Source organism: Bufo gargarizans, chromosome 6 (genome assembly GCF_014858855.1).
Source record: "Bufo gargarizans isolate SCDJY-AF-19 chromosome 6, ASM1485885v1, whole genome shotgun sequence".
In the NCBI taxonomy this organism is placed as follows: domain Eukaryota; kingdom Metazoa; phylum Chordata; class Amphibia; order Anura; family Bufonidae; genus Bufo; species Bufo gargarizans.
In genome coordinates, this window is record NC_058085.1 from 337696030 (window position 1) to 337711612 (window position 15583).

At 43.6% G+C, this 15583-nt stretch overlaps 1 protein-coding gene across 1 annotated transcript in view; it reads left to right on the forward strand.

Moving 5' to 3' along the window:
• The window catches only part of LOC122940659 (uncharacterized protein C10orf143 homolog), a 28842-nt gene extending 13776 nt beyond the window's left edge, over positions 1–15066 (forward strand). Inside the window, exons 3-5 of the mRNA XM_044297348.1 lie at positions 509–652; positions 1324–1386; positions 12200–15066. Of these exons, the coding sequence (XP_044153283.1) occupies positions 509–652; positions 1324–1386; positions 12200–12229 (237 nt within the window). The 3' untranslated portion in view covers positions 12230–15066. The remainder of the gene's footprint in view (positions 1–508; positions 653–1323; positions 1387–12199) is intronic.
• Positions 15067–15583: the final 517 nt, after the last annotated feature.

Sequence of the window (15583 nt, forward strand, 5' to 3'; positions counted from 1 at the left end):
ACTCTTCTAATAGTAAGTTTGAATTTCATTTACTTTCTCATGAGGACAGATGGGTTTGCTATGGGGAGGTTTGGCGCTTATAACGATGTATTGGTGGTTTAGTATCCCCAAACCAGGTGACGGGTTCTCTTTAAGCCCACAGCATGTCAACTCATGTTGTGGATTTTTATTGCGGATTTCACCTTTTCCAATGCAGAAGGTGAAACCTGCGGCAAAACTTGCAGCATTTACACGATGAATTCCGCACGATTCGGTGCAGATTTTGCTGCTGGTCACTTCCGGCAGATGCAGCGCAGACTTTCTGCATCCCGTCTCGGCGTAGCCTTATTACTCTGGGATTGTCAGGAGTGGCCTGTACAGAGCCCTGATTGCAACTCCAACTAATGCATGTATATTTTCCGAATGGTTTACATGTCAGGGCGGTGGTTATGCCTATTTAGGCAGAGGAAATGCTCTTTTTCTTGAAAAAAAAATTGGTTAAAATTTTTCTTTCTTTTTTTTCTTTTAGAAGCGTACATGCCAAGGGTTGGAAAGTTTTTCAAATGCAAATGGAGTTTTGCTGAGTGACTATGACATGGTGTACTGGCAGGCGGAGGTCAAAGAACCTGCAAATGGGTTTGTGCCTAAGGATGGAGTACAGCAGAGCTGTATGGTACGACAGTTATTTTTATTCTGCTTTGGCTGGGTTCATATCACGCTTTTCCCATTCGTTTAATGTATACAAAAAAGGTGCACACGGCCGTTGTTTTGGGTCCACATCTGAGCCGGCTCAGATGCGGACCCATTCACTTCAATGGGGCAGCAAAATATGCGGACAGCACTCCGTTGTTCCGTTCCGTGGCCCCACTAAAAAAAATATAACCTGTCCTATTCTTGTCCGCTCTTTGCGGACAAGAGTAGGCATTTATATGGAAGGCTGTCCGTGCCGTTCCGCAAATTGCGGAACGCACACGGATGCCATCCGTGTTTTGCGGATACGTGATTTGCCTACTGCAAAACACACCACGGTCATATGCATGAGGCCTTAAACTGATACCTGACTGCCTTACAGTGGCATTTATTCACCATTGTAAAAATAAATAAATAAATAAAAATGGCATGCTTTTTTTTTGTATTACACCGGACGTGGATACAAGAACGTGGTGTGCTGCGTTTTTGTTCCTCTCTCTCTTTTTATTTTTATTTTTTTAATTTTTAATTTTTTTTCTAATGTATACGTCAAATGGAAGCATAAAATGTGATGTGAACCCACCCTTTATTTTACTATTTACCTGTACTTTATTATCTGCAGAAAAATCATATCAAATTTTTTCTTTCTTTTAGCCCCCACAAAATCCTCAAAATGTAACCCCCCAAATTTGCCCAAGATGTATTGCTGGAGAATCGGTGAGTGTGTGTGTGTGTGTGTATATGAAATATATATATTGTGGGGTTTCGCTCTGGTAGACAGGATTAGCGGACACAGTATAGAGGCAACAACCAGTTCTTTGAATCAAACAGTTCAGTGTTTTATTCACACTTTAGGCAAGTGACAAAACAAGCAGTCATAATCCAGCAAAAAAGTCACCTTGTGGTGTTGGTGGTAATTCACACCATGCAGCAATTTTGCCTCAGAGTCCTTGACCATAGCAGCACCAACCTGTTTTCAAGCCAAACGGGTAGCAAGCCTTCATCCAAACACAAGGCTCCCAGATCACAACACAGAGACATGGTTTCTGAGCCCAGCGTACTATTTAAGGACAGCCAGGTGCTGCCAAAGCCCAAACCGGCACTTAATATCCGGTCCGGTATTTGACCTCACCTGGCTGTAAATCAGCCCAGCAGCACATGCTGGTTGGAAAATACCTGTTTTCCCAGACCAAACCTCTCACTGTGTTACATACCCACCCCTTTGTTCAACCCTGAGGGGGCGAACACACGCCAGACAGTGTACCCGGGACAGGGCATCCTCGTTTTCCCGTAACCGGCCTGCCCTGTGTTCCACTGAAAACTTAGTTTTGTAGGGAGAGAAACCATCGGGCATTTCTGTCCTTGGCCTGGCTCATCCACTTGAGAGGGGAGTGGTCTGTCACCAGGCGTAATTTTCTCCCCAATAAATAGTGGACAGGTTCTAGTTCCCACTTGATAGCCAGGCACTATCTCTCCACTATACTATACCGGGTCTCGACTGGGGTGAGCTTACGTCTGAGGAAGACAACGGGATGCTCCTCCCCGTGGACTTCCTGAGACAGTACAGCACAGATGCCTACTTCGGAGGCATTGGTCTGTACTATAAACTCCCTTTTTGAAGTCGGGCATCACCAAAACCGAGGACCCGCACAGGGCCGACTTCAAAGCGGAGAAAGCCTCTTCCACCCGATAATCCCACCATCATTGACTTGTGTCCCTTCAAGTGCGCGGCTAGAGTAGCAAAGTGGGGAACAAACCTTATGTAATAGCCCACCATTCCCAGGAACTACTTTATTTGCCTAGTGGTGACAGGTCAGGGCCAATTCGTATCGCCTCTATTTTGTTCACTTGGGGTTTGACTCCGCACCCAATGACATACCCCAGGAACTTAGTCTCTCCTAACCCTAGCGCACATTTTTTGGGGTTAGCCGTTAGGTCAGCTTTCCGAAGGAAGTCCACTACAGCCTGCACTTTAGAAAGGTGACTTTCCCAGTCGGTACTGAAGATGACAATATCGTCCAGGTAAGCCGAAGCGTACCGATGATGTGGACGAAGTACGATGTCCATTAGTCGCTGAAAAGTGGCAGGGGCGCCATGCAGACCAAAAGGTAACACCTTATATTGATACAGCCCCTCTGGTGTGACAGTTTTCTCTTTTGTCAGCCTCCGTTAAGGGCACCTGCCAGTACCCTTTTGTGAGGTCCAAAACAGAAAAATACCGGGCTTGTCCTAACCCTCTCGATGAGCTTATCCATATAGGGCATTGGATACGCATCAAATTGGGAAACCTTGTTAAGTTTTCGGAAGTCGTTACAAAGCCGCAACATCCCGTCCGGCTTGGGTATCAATACCATAGGACTGGCCCACTCACCTTTTGACTCCTCAATGACGTCTAGCTGCAACATTTAGCTGCACCTCCTCCGATATGGCTTGTCGCAGAGCCTCGTGTACCGGTATGGTTTTAATCAGACTTTTGTCTGAGGCTCAGTCATGCTTGATTATGGAAGTTGTCCAGGGAGGTACGAGAACACATCCGGCTAACAAACTCCCCGACCTCCTGAGTCTGTTTAGAGGAGAGGCTGTCAGCAATTTTTACTGTGGCAGCCGCCTCTCTTGCATCAGACAGAGGGGCCGGTACCTCTTCTCCTAGTAAACCCGGCTGTGGGCTGTCTTCTGTACAGCTTTCCCTATCTTTCCACGGTTTGAGTGAATGCACATGGTAAACCTGCTTTGGCTTTCGCCGCCCTGGCTGGTGTACCTTGAAGTTTAAATCTCCAATTTTCTCAAGTACCTCATAGGGCCCCTGCCACCTAGCCAGGAACTTACTGTCCACGGACGGCACCAGAACCAAAACCTGATCACCCGGGTTAAAGTTCCAGACCCGAGCCTGCCGATTATAGACCCGACTCTGGGCTCGCTGAGCTACCTCCATATGCTCCCTAACAAGAGGCAACACTGTCTCTCTATCCGATCTTGCATCTGGGTAACGTACTCAATGACACTTTTATGTGGAGTGGGTTGTTGTTCCCACGCCTCTTTGGCCACATCCAAGAGACTGCGAGGGTGTCTGCCATATAGCAGTTCGAAGGGCGAGAACCCAGTAGAGGAACATAGGTTTAACCAAACATTTAAAACATTTCTACCAGACCGCCCGTTTGCGGATGGTAAACGGATGTCCGTAGTTGTTTTATATGCAGAAACTTACAGAGTTCCCTCATCCCCTTGGACATAAAAGGGGTCCCTTGGTCGGTCAGAACCTCTTTAGGTAGTCCTCCTCGGGAAAACATCTCCATTAACTTCTTAGCTATGAGTTTGGCCGAGGTATGTCGCAGTGGCACTGCTCCGGGTACCGAGTGGCATAGTCTAGAATGACTAAGATGTGTTGATGCCCTCTGGCAGACTTTGGTACTGGGCCTATGAGGTCCATAGCTATTCGGTCAAATGGTACTTCAATAATCGGGAGATGTACTAGGGGACTACGGAAATGTCTGGGGGCTATTTTTCTGGCAGGTCGGGCAAGACTTACAAAACTCTTCCACTTCTTTAAATATGCTGGGCCAGTAAAACCACTGTAGAATACGATCCTGCAGCCCCAGGTGACCCCCCGAAAACGTGTTGGTGGGCTAGATCTGACACAAGCTTGCGATAAGCCTTGGGGACCACCAACTGTTCAATAGGCTGACCCCATAGTTGGTATATCCAATACAATATATCCTGATCAACCACAAAACGGGGAAACACTGACTCTGCCCCAGGTTGTTGTGCTTCACTATCTACTATTAACACATTTTCCCAGGCGTGGGATAGGGTTGGGTCCCAACGTTGGGCAGTACCAAAATTTTCCCTGGAGACATTGGGGTTTGCCATTTTAGGACCCGGCAGGCAAGTCCACAAACGTCACCCACAATCACAATTAGTGGGGTTGTCTCCCCCTCTTCCACCGAAGTGGCGGTCACCCCCACCGCTAGCCTTTCAGTCTCAGGTTCCCAGGGTTCTGGTCTCCCCACTGAGCCAGGCCACTCTGCTAGGGTTACCCCTGTCTCATGGGTATCAGTCACTCTCATAGCAGGCCACAGTGCCAGGAAGTCTCTCCCTATTATGAGTTCATAATGTAGATTTGTGGCAACAGCCACCTTGTGGGTCCATCTACCGGCCACCATGTTTAGAGACACCAGCGCGGTAGGGTAGTCTTTTAAGTCTCCGTGGATGCACATCACCCTGACTTTCCAGCCAGTATACTCAGTGGTCCGCACCAGGGTAGCCCTTACTAGGGTCACCAGATTCCTTGAGTCCAGCAGAGCCTCCGCCGGAGTGTCTGCCACTTCCACCTGGCACAAGTGATCTAGAGACTCTGGGGTACCTATTCCACACAGCCTCCTGGCATATAGTGACTGACGGTAGCTATAGTTAGTTTCCATGGGCTCAACCCGATGGGGACAGGCAGCCCTTACGTGTCCAGGCTCCTGACACCGCCAGCAGACTATCAGAGCCAGGTCCGCCATGGGTACATCGGGCAGGTTTTATCTGCTCAAATCTCTGGGCCTGGGGTGGAGATTTATGGGGTTTGCCGACCCCCTCCCCCTACAGAATCCTCTTTTAGATTCCTGGTAGCTTCATAGCGTTCCAGCAGGTCCAACATCTCAAGGGCATTGCCAGTAGACACCTAACCGATCCAGTGCTGGAGAGGGTGTGGCAAAGCCCTCCAGAACATATTGGCTAACAGACGATCCAGCCTAGCAGTGGGACTCAGCACGTCAGGCTGTAGCCATTTTTGCAAGAGGTGAAGTAAGTTATAATACTGGGGTCTTGCAGGCTCAGCCGGGTTGAACCCCCACTGATGCAGCCGCTGGGCCCGTACCAACACATTCATCCCCAGTCTTGCCAGAATCTCACCCTTGACTTTCTGGTCGTCGGCCGCTTGATCGTCCGGCAAGTTGAAATGCACCCACTGGGAATCGGATGCCAGGAACGGAGCGACTGCCTCAGCCCACTGGTCACAGGGGGTAGCTTTTCCCTGATGGCCATTTTCTTGTACATCGCCAGGTAGGTTTCGATGTCGTCTGCGGGGGTCATCTTGGGAATCGTGGCACGGACTGCTTTTCGGGCATTGTGGACGCTCGGGGTTGCTCCTGCTGTCTGCAAAGCCATCACCTGTTGTAGCAGCAACTGGTTAGTCTCCTGCTGCTGCTTATTAGCCTCGCGTTGCTGCAGGTTTGTCTCTCGCTGCTGCAGATTAGCCTCCATGAGGGTCTTTACAACAGCCTCCATTTTGTCATGGGGCAGAAACCAAAAATATCGGCGTTCACGCCAGCCTTACTGCTCTTGCCCGCATCCTCCACCAATTGTGGGGTTTCGCTCTGGTAGATTGGATTAGCGAACGCAGTATAGAGGCAACAACAAGTTCTTTGGATCAAACAGTTCAGTGTTTTATTCACACTTTAGGCAAGTGACAATACAAGCAGTCATAATCAAGCAAAAAAGTCACCTTGCGGTGTTAGTGGTAGTTCACACCATGCGACCATTCTGCCTCAGAGTCCTTGACCATAGCAGCACCAACCTGTTTTCACGCCAAACAGGTAGCAAGCCTTCATCCAGACACAAGGCTCCCAGATCCCAACACAGAGACCTGGCTTCTGAGCCCAGCTGCCTATTTAGGGACAGCCAGGTGCTGCCAAAACTTGGACCGGCACTTAAAGTCCGGAATTTGACCTCACCTGGCTGTAAATCAGCCCAGCAGCACATGCTGGAAGGAAAATACCTGTTTTCCCCAGACCAAACCTCTCACTGTGTCACTATATAGATGATATTATATTATAGTTTTTCACATTAGTATTATTTTAGTTGTTTATTTTATTTTTAAGTTTCTGCCTTTTAAAATTGAAAAAAAGAAAAAGATCTGAAATTTCGACTCTCTCTCTCCACCGTTTCCGATCTATAAAATGTAGTTAATAAAAAACGACAATTATGTCCTTGAGAAATAAGGTCTGTAAATAATAAAGGAAGATTGATAGACTTTCCTGTGGGCAAGCGGCAGGCTTTACATATAATTACAAATGAAACGGCTTTCAATGCATTTTAAGGAGCCGGGTACATTGAAATAACAAAATCGCATTTTATAGTGATTTGACTAAATAAATATTGAACACACAAATAATGACTCGGGTGTGGGGAGACAGGCCAAGTGGATTTTTATCTCTGTACGAGTATTGATTGCATATCTTATAAATAAGACTGGAGAATGCATTATTTAGCTAACAATAATGCTCCACCATCTATTACTTTTATTGCCCAAAGTCTTCAGCATGATGAGCGGTTGGGATGGCAGAAGAGGAAGGTGATAACTGATCTCGTCTGACAAGCCTGTCTACTCGCTCCGAGCCTGAGAGCGCTTGTTTGTAGAAATTAATTTGGGCATGTATGATGTGTGTCCGCGCAATATAGAGTCACTGGCCTGAAACTATCTCTTCCCATATACTCACTTATTCATAGACTTCTGGAATTGTACTTATTTTTTTTTTTTCCTTATGCATCAGATTTATTGAAAAGGTAAAGCTAACATTAGAAAATATAATTTTAGATTTCAAAATTCTGCATAGGCTTTTTTTTATTAAAGTCGGTGAGGAATTATGCTTTTTATGTACTGGTATTTTTTATTAATAAAAAAAAAAATCTGCATCTAGGTTTTGGCAAGAAAATATTACAAAAAGATAAATACCCATATTTTTCGCCCTATAAGATGCACCGACCCATAAGACGCACCTAGGTTTTAGAGGAGGACAATAAAAAAAACTTTTTCAATAGACCTCAGACTTTAATCAGACTTCAGCTCACAGCCCCAATCAGACCCCCAATGTTAATAAGACCCTAATAAAACCTCAGATCAGACCTATAGTCAAACCTTAGCTCAGACCCCAATGTACAGAAATACAGTAATTTAACTTTTTAACAAATTGCTTTATGTTGCTGTTTTCTGACACCCATAACTTTTTTTTCTTTTGTGTGCTGAAAGCTTTAGGGTATTTTTTATTTATTTCCATTTTTTTTACTTTTTGCAGAGCATATTATTTTTTTTTTTTGGAGAGGCGGGCAATGACCAAAAAACGGCAATTCTGACACAGGCATGGCAATATAAGTCTTGTTTTTTTTTTTTTTTTTATATGGGAAAGAGGGCTTGTTTTGAACCTCTGATGTTTTTAAAAACTTTTAACATTTTGACTTTTTTATTTTTTTCCCATCTGAGACTTGAACCTGTGATCATTTGATTGCTTTTACTATACCACACTTCTATAATGATGAAACAAGTTTTACGGACAGCTGAACAGAGCAAACTACCTGCTGAGTTCACTTTTGGGGAAGGCACAACACTGCACCACAATTACCACAACTAAGTGGTTCAGCAGCGACTGCACTGCCAGCAACTTGGCCAGGTGGGAATTCAGCTTGCACACAATCTAATTGCTGGTCGCGAATAGTTTTCTTATGGTCACACATTCTGTTATGGATGCATCATGATAAAGAAGAGGCTGATGATAATTACAAGGACACTGTACTGCTTAGGGATGCAGCCTGGCTGCCAAAAAGAACACCGGGAAAAGGAGGACAGACTTGTTCCTATTCGGAATGTTGGCCAGTTCTATTTTTCCACAGGGTTCGGTGATGTTGCTACCATAGAGCCCTGGTACCTACCATATTTGTGTTTTAACGCCCATGGCTTATTTTAATCCTTCAGATCTTGCACATGGCTGTGGTTTTGTGTGCTGGCCTTGTGAAGAAAAACAATCATAAAGGAGACATTCGCATACAGCTAGCAGCCGCTTAGCTTGGTCTAGCACGTTTTGAGCCTGTGCCCACAGTTTCAGCATCCTAGCCAGTTCCGGAGCTGAGCACAATAGAAGCGGATCTGGCAGTTTTTTGGGAGGTTTTGACTGTATTTTGCATCTGCTCTTTATAGCCATTGTGGCCATCACTCTCATCCCCTGATGTCGCCTCCTCCTAAGCACACCGATCTGGCGCTGAGGTCCTATCAACACCCAACCATCATTATGGCCCTTACTCTCCCCACGACTTTGATATGTCATCATAGTCTCCTTGACCCCCTCCCGCTTCCCTGCTCTGTATTTGGCCAGAGCTTTAATGGGACTGAGCTGCACCTAGGCCATGTGACCAATGAATGTGAAGTCACTTGGCCAAACTAGAGGCCTAAGCGTTCACGGAGTGCTGTAGACTCTTCGAAACTCCTGAGGATAAGCCATCTGTATGAACATCCCAAACCCCCCCCCCCCCAACTTGTTACCTCCCCTCTGTACCCTTACTGAAAGCTAATAGCAATTCATTCATAACTTCTAGCAGGAATAATACAGAAATGGCACAACATACAGACATAAGAATAGAGGCTTTAGAATTATTACATGGGGAATGCATGAAGCTATTAAAACAGACATATCAGGAGCGGTGAAAGGTCCTCTTTAAATGTCTTGTACCTATACTCTCCCTACCACACCTAGATTAATGTGCAGACACAGCCAACCCAGATGCTCCCCGATATCAAGCTACACACAGTACGGAGGCTGAAGGACCTGCCAAATCACTGCCCCTGATTGGTTCAGAGGCTGACAGAGTGTGAGTCAATCAGGGCAAGCCCCTTCCCTCCCAGGGTCATGTGGCCCTCCATCTTTATCCTCCAAATCATTGTCCCTGACAATTTCTACTTTAAAATGGTTCTGTTTTTCAAGATTCGTCCAAAGCAAATCATCATAACTTTTTTGGCAGCATCTTTTTTTTAATTTTTATGAAATTCGCAATAAGTCCGATTCGTTCAGAATTAATTTGCTCATCTCTCTGCCATACGGACTTCCAAGCTGATTTATGATTAAATCAAAGTTAAACTTTGATGGTAAATCATTCAGCACGGGGAGAGTTTGAAGATTTTTCTGTGAAAAGCATTCTGCAGCTGCTAGGTACTATGAAGTCAATTGAAGCATAATTTGTAATAATAACCTATTACAAAAACTTTTTGTCCACTAGCATTTGATTTCTCCCCCCCCCCCCCCCCCCGAACCAGCAAACCTCTCCAGATTGCAAAAGGACCTAAAATTCCCCCCACTTGCCCTGATATTGTTTTGGTATGGTACATTTATAAAATACTTTTTTTTATTTTTTTATATTCTGGATTTCGTAAGTCATGCTAAAGTAACGAACTCTGAAAAACCAGATTTATTTGTAAACCTGGCAGCTTATTGTCCCACAACTCTGTCCCTCTTGGGGATGTCACTCTTGTGTCTGGATCATGTTGCATGTGCTGCTCTATCAAGAAAGCGCTCCGGGAGCAGCAGGGAGGCGCAGGATAAAAGGTTTGATTTGGAGTGAGACATCTGGCTTGTAAATACTGTGAATTCATAAAAGGTGGCGATGGCGCAGCGCTTCTTTTCAGTACGTTCCGCTCATCTGGGCCTCCTGCTGCCACCGTGACAATAAGTTTACATTGTAGATTGACTGAGACAACCTTTTTGCATTTCTAGAACTACAGTGAGCTAAGGAGATGATTTATAATGTAATGCTAAGAGGCTTGTAAAAAACATTAGAAATGTGCAGAACTGGTGCAGTATGAACTGGAGGGCAAACTGGTGAACACGAGGCCAAATCCTAGACTTCTGATGAGATCTGCTTGATTTTTTTTGCAGTTTTTCTGCTACAGATCTCTCTGCAAATTCTTAGCTGGCATTTGTTGTGGATTCCAGCCCTATACATAAAAAAAAGACAACTCTAGTCAGCACATCCTATAAAACAAATTGAATACGCAGGTGCGCATCACCTCAGCTGAAAAAAGAAAAGTAAAAAAAAAAAAAAACACAATGAAAAAGAACTTTGTAAACAGTTTATAAACTAATACTATATTCGCTATATAAAATGAATATGATGTACTTGGAAAATATATTTTTAACTAAATCATTTTTGTCCATCCACCACGACAAGGTGACCACTTTTGGATGGGATTCTACTCTATATGATACCTCTCCTTGTGCCAACTCTGATCAAATGAATTCGGGGAGAGCAGGCTACAGCAATATTCTGCAGTCATTAAAATCAGCCCGTGGGAAAGATGGATTTGCACGGTCCTAGTGCACAACCAAATTGAGACGGCCACACCTCCAAATGCATACAGCAAAAAAAAAAAAAGACGTTAGCACTTCTTGTAAAATGAAGTCAATGCACCTCCAAAAGAGGTCACTTTGCAGTGGTGGATGGGCACAAATGATTCTGATCGAAGTATATTTGCCAATTACCTCATATTCATTATATATAGTGAATATAGCTTTAGTTCATATATTACATGTTTGCAGAGTGAGTTGTTTTGCTTTTACTTTTGTATTTTTGGCCATGTCGATGTGCACCTGCGCATTCACTTTATTTTACAGGCTGCGATGACTAGCATTGTCTTTGTTTCTGCTTTATGCATTTGGAGGTGTGGCTGTATCCATTTTGGTTATGCACTCCCAACAAACCCACCTTTCCCTCAGGCTGATTTGAATTATTGTAGAATATAGCAGGAACCTGCTGTTCCTGAATTCGAGGCTAGCTGGCACAAGGAGAGGTATCCTATAGGGTAGGTTCCTGTCCAAAAGAGGTCACCTTTCTGTGGTGGATGGGCACAAATAATAGTGATCTAAATTATATATTAAGTACCTCATTCATTTTATACGGTGAATATAGCATTAGTTCATGTTTGCAGAGTGCTGTTTCATTTATTTATATTTTTTTCATTTTAATACATTAAAAATGTGAAATCCGTGTTGAAATGCACAACAAATTGCAGCATAATTGACCTTCCACCATTTTGAAAATCCCCAGCATGCTCTGTTTTCCATATGGATTCTCTCTGCTACATGTGGATGGCTGTTTCAAACTCCCTTCCACATGTATTATACTGTAATTTGCTCCAGATTTGTTGTGCTGAATCTGTACTGCAAATCCTGAGTTTTGGATACCAACCTAATAGTCCCTTAAATGACTTTGAGTAGAGATCTTGAAAATGATGAGATTCTACTTCAGAAAGTATTTTGGGTCTATACTGATCCAGCATATGCTATATGAACACTCTTTTTGGGATACGTTCAGCACAGTAGAAAAAAACAAAAACGCCATGAGCCCTAACTCTATTGACCAGTTTTCACCATGTAAACCAATCCCTCTGGTTTGATTCCATCTTGTAGGCAGCACTTCCTGTTGCTAAATCCGACCAAACCCATGATGCACTTCTCCTCCTTCCTCTGCCAAAGCTCCGCCCCTAACACCCAGCTAGTTTCATAGGGGCGTGTCTATCACTGCCCAGCCCATGGACATAACATTGCATGGACACAGCCCAGAATGGGAGATAGGAGCAATAAAGATAAAAAAAATACTTAACAAAATGGGAGGGATGTTGTTGGAGACCGCCAGACCCTTTTAATCCCACACTTACTGGTTATTAACGTCCGTTTTCTTTTTTTTTCATGTGTTGGAGTATAATAAATGTTCACTTTTACCGTTTCAGGGCCACATCAACCACATATTGGGACTCTAGAGCTTCAGGCGAACGGAGGACTCCATGTGCTATATTTTATAATCCTGCTTGCCGCCAAACACTCCTCTGTAAAATGATGTCCATAGAGGAGGATCTTCATTTTTACAAGACCTGCTGTGATTAATCGTACAGTACCTGAACTGTAGAAACTCCCACCGACTCGCCTGCCGCCACTTCCGCTCCATCGTCTCCATCCAAGTTGTCCTGTTTTATTCCATGTGAATTATGGAGACATTACCATCCAGGTCCTTGCCTGACATTTGAGGAGCAATTCCCAGAGTCTAGACTAAAGTAACCCTTCTAATGCCGGGACATAATTAGTTCTTTTAATATTTCATGATGGCTTCTGTCCAGTCACGGAATATGCTCTGTTGTGTTTTTTTTTTTTTTACTTTACCCTTTTGAGCGCTGCTAACCCGTATTAGTGGGTTTTTTCAATTCAAAGTTTACAAAAAAAAATTTAAACGCCTTATTACAGGAGCACTGAATATTACATGTCCCCCTGTTCATCCTAAGCTTCCTGGTTCCTGCATATAATACTAGTAATATAAACTGCTTAAAAAAATAACTTGCAAAGAAAGGACTTCACCTTCTTGCCTCCAAAAACGTTATCAAAAATGCACTAAAAATTGCCGGTGTGATTCCTGCCCAATAGTAATCCCACTAAATAGAATATTAAGACTTCATGTGAACACACAACTCAGGGGCTTATTTTACCTTCTACTTTAAGGGGGTTAATGTTCTTTAAAGACGACTCATCCACTCATTTATTTTATATTTTTTTATTTAGTGAATATTTTTTATATTTTTTTTGGTATGCCTGTATCATTCCTCTGTTATTCCTCTTGGAAATGTATAAATAAACTGACAACTGCCTGTTGCCATTTCCCCTTGTTTATGGGGCTTAGCCCTACGCATATTCTGATCTTGTCCAATGAATTATGACGGTATCAGACTGTGTAAAGACACGCGTTATTGACAGAGGGAACTGCGACACCCATTTGACAGTGTATTCCTGCATTTCCAGGCGGAATAACAGAGGGATGCAAAGCTCTGGAAAAGATGCCCTATAATTGTTTTATAGGGACATACATGTATTTACTAATAGAGAAATATCTGATAGAACTGATCATTTTAATCTTATTTAAATTAAAATGGGAAGCCACTTTAATTGTAATAGAAATTTAGGTCAAGCACCACTTACAGGGAATGTAGTTTTTTGTGTTGAACCTGTTTGCTTTAACACTTTTTGATAATTTTTACTTTCCATATCTGTACATACTTGCCAACATTTCATTTGGTAAAATCGGTACCTCGAGACCCTGCCCCTTGGAACGCCCTGAAACACCCACTTAAAGGTGGGGTTTGAGTTGGCCCCACCCACATTTAGCCCAGGACAGTGCAAATTTGCCGGTATTGTCTCTGAAAATCGGGGAGAATGCTACCAAATATGGGACAGTTGGCAACTATGGGGCACATTTATTAAGACCGGCGTTTTTAGATGGAGATCTTAAACCCCTAAGCTGACCGTGGTTCTGCCGAATTTGTGAAGAGGCGTAGAAAATAGTCAATGAGACGTGCCTGCCGGCCTGTCCCCTCCCACTTTATTAGAACTGGCATGAGCGGGGAAAAGTTGCTGATTGCGGCACAAGTAACTGTCGCGCCGCAATCTGCGCATTAAATACGTCTAATATAGGCCTGTTTCAGCTTCATAAATGACCCCCTAAGAAATCCTAAAACAGCACAATGTTAGTTTTTTAGATAGATATATACGGACGAGGACAACTAAAACAAATACAAGCAAAAAAAAATAAAAAAAAACTTTCACATAAAAACCTGACTTAAACGCTAGGTCCTTTTCTGGTGACCCATTTCTGCATTTTTTTAAATCTGATTTATGAGGCATGAACATGTGTTTGCAGTAAAGGAAAAAAAACAACTAGCTCCAGATTTTATCTGACGGTTTGTGGGCAAGGGCTCATTCAGACGGCCGTATGTTTGTTTGTGTTTGTTTAGTTTTTTGCGGTCCGTAAAAATGAAGTTCTGTTTTTTTGTGGACAGTTCAGTCTGTCTGCAAAAAAACTGAATGTGTACGGTATGCATTCCGTTTTTTTGCGGATCCATAGACTTGAATGGGGCCACGGAGCCGAGTTTTACTGACAAACATAGGACACGCTCTATCTTTTTTGCGGCGCCGTAGAATGGAACAAGGGATGTGACTGCACACTGAGTGTTGTCCACATCTTTTGCGGTCCCATTGAAATGAATGGGTCTGTACCCGTTCCGCAAAAATGCGTAACAAAACATACGGCCGTCTGAATGAGCCCTAAATGAAATGCGTGCACACGCTGGGCCGGTATAGTGTGTGCCAACAAATACCTCCATCATATGTGCCAGGAGCTTTTGCAGCGTAAGCACTGTATGTGAACAGACCCGTGTCTCCTACTCTTTTATACAGACCCTATGCAGACCATAAGAACCACTGACGAGTGTTTTTTTAATTTTTATAATGTGTTTTTTAACTATTAACATGCTGATGCTTACTGTTTTACAACTTTTGTAGAATTGATGGAATGTATTTTAAAGGTTTAAACCCCCCCCCCCCCCCCCCCCCGATTGTGTAAACCAGTGACCCCCAACCTTTGGCTGTCCTGTGGTATAGTTGGGGGCCACTGGTACGAAAGTGGTCATTTTCTTGCAGAGTTTTTTTATGTTAAAGATGCCTAATTTGTACATTTGTTTTAATGTATAAAAAATCCTTTTAGATTGTCTGAGGAATGTATGCCAAATAATATCCAAACCACTAGGGTTCAATAAAATGGCCTTTTTATTTTGTACATTTTTGGTCGGGCTCCTGTTTCGTGGTAACCGCTGTCTGAGGGGTGACAGTATTAGTTATTTGTGGCCTGGAGATTGAGAAAAAATGGTGTTGCGTAGCTTTGATCGGGTCACATTGCATTATATTGATTTATGATGCTATGTAACCCTTAGAGGTCTGGAGTGTACTGGATAACACTGACATAATGCTGTCAGTGTTATCCAATACATTCCAGAACTGTAAGGGTTACATGGCATCATAAATCACTATAATACTATGCGACCCCGGCAGCGCTGGGAGGTCAGTTCAGAGCTGGAAAAGGACGGCTATGTTAGTGCAAGGCTCCTTACTGACGTGTGAGGCGATGGGCAGAGCGCGGTTAGCTGCTCCAAAGGCACACAGGTGAAACTCGGAAAATTAGAATATCGTGCAAAGTCCATTTATTTCAGTAATGCAACTTAAAAGGTAAAACTAACACATGAGACTCATTACATGCAAAGCGAGATATTTCAAGCCTTTATTTGTTATAATTTGGA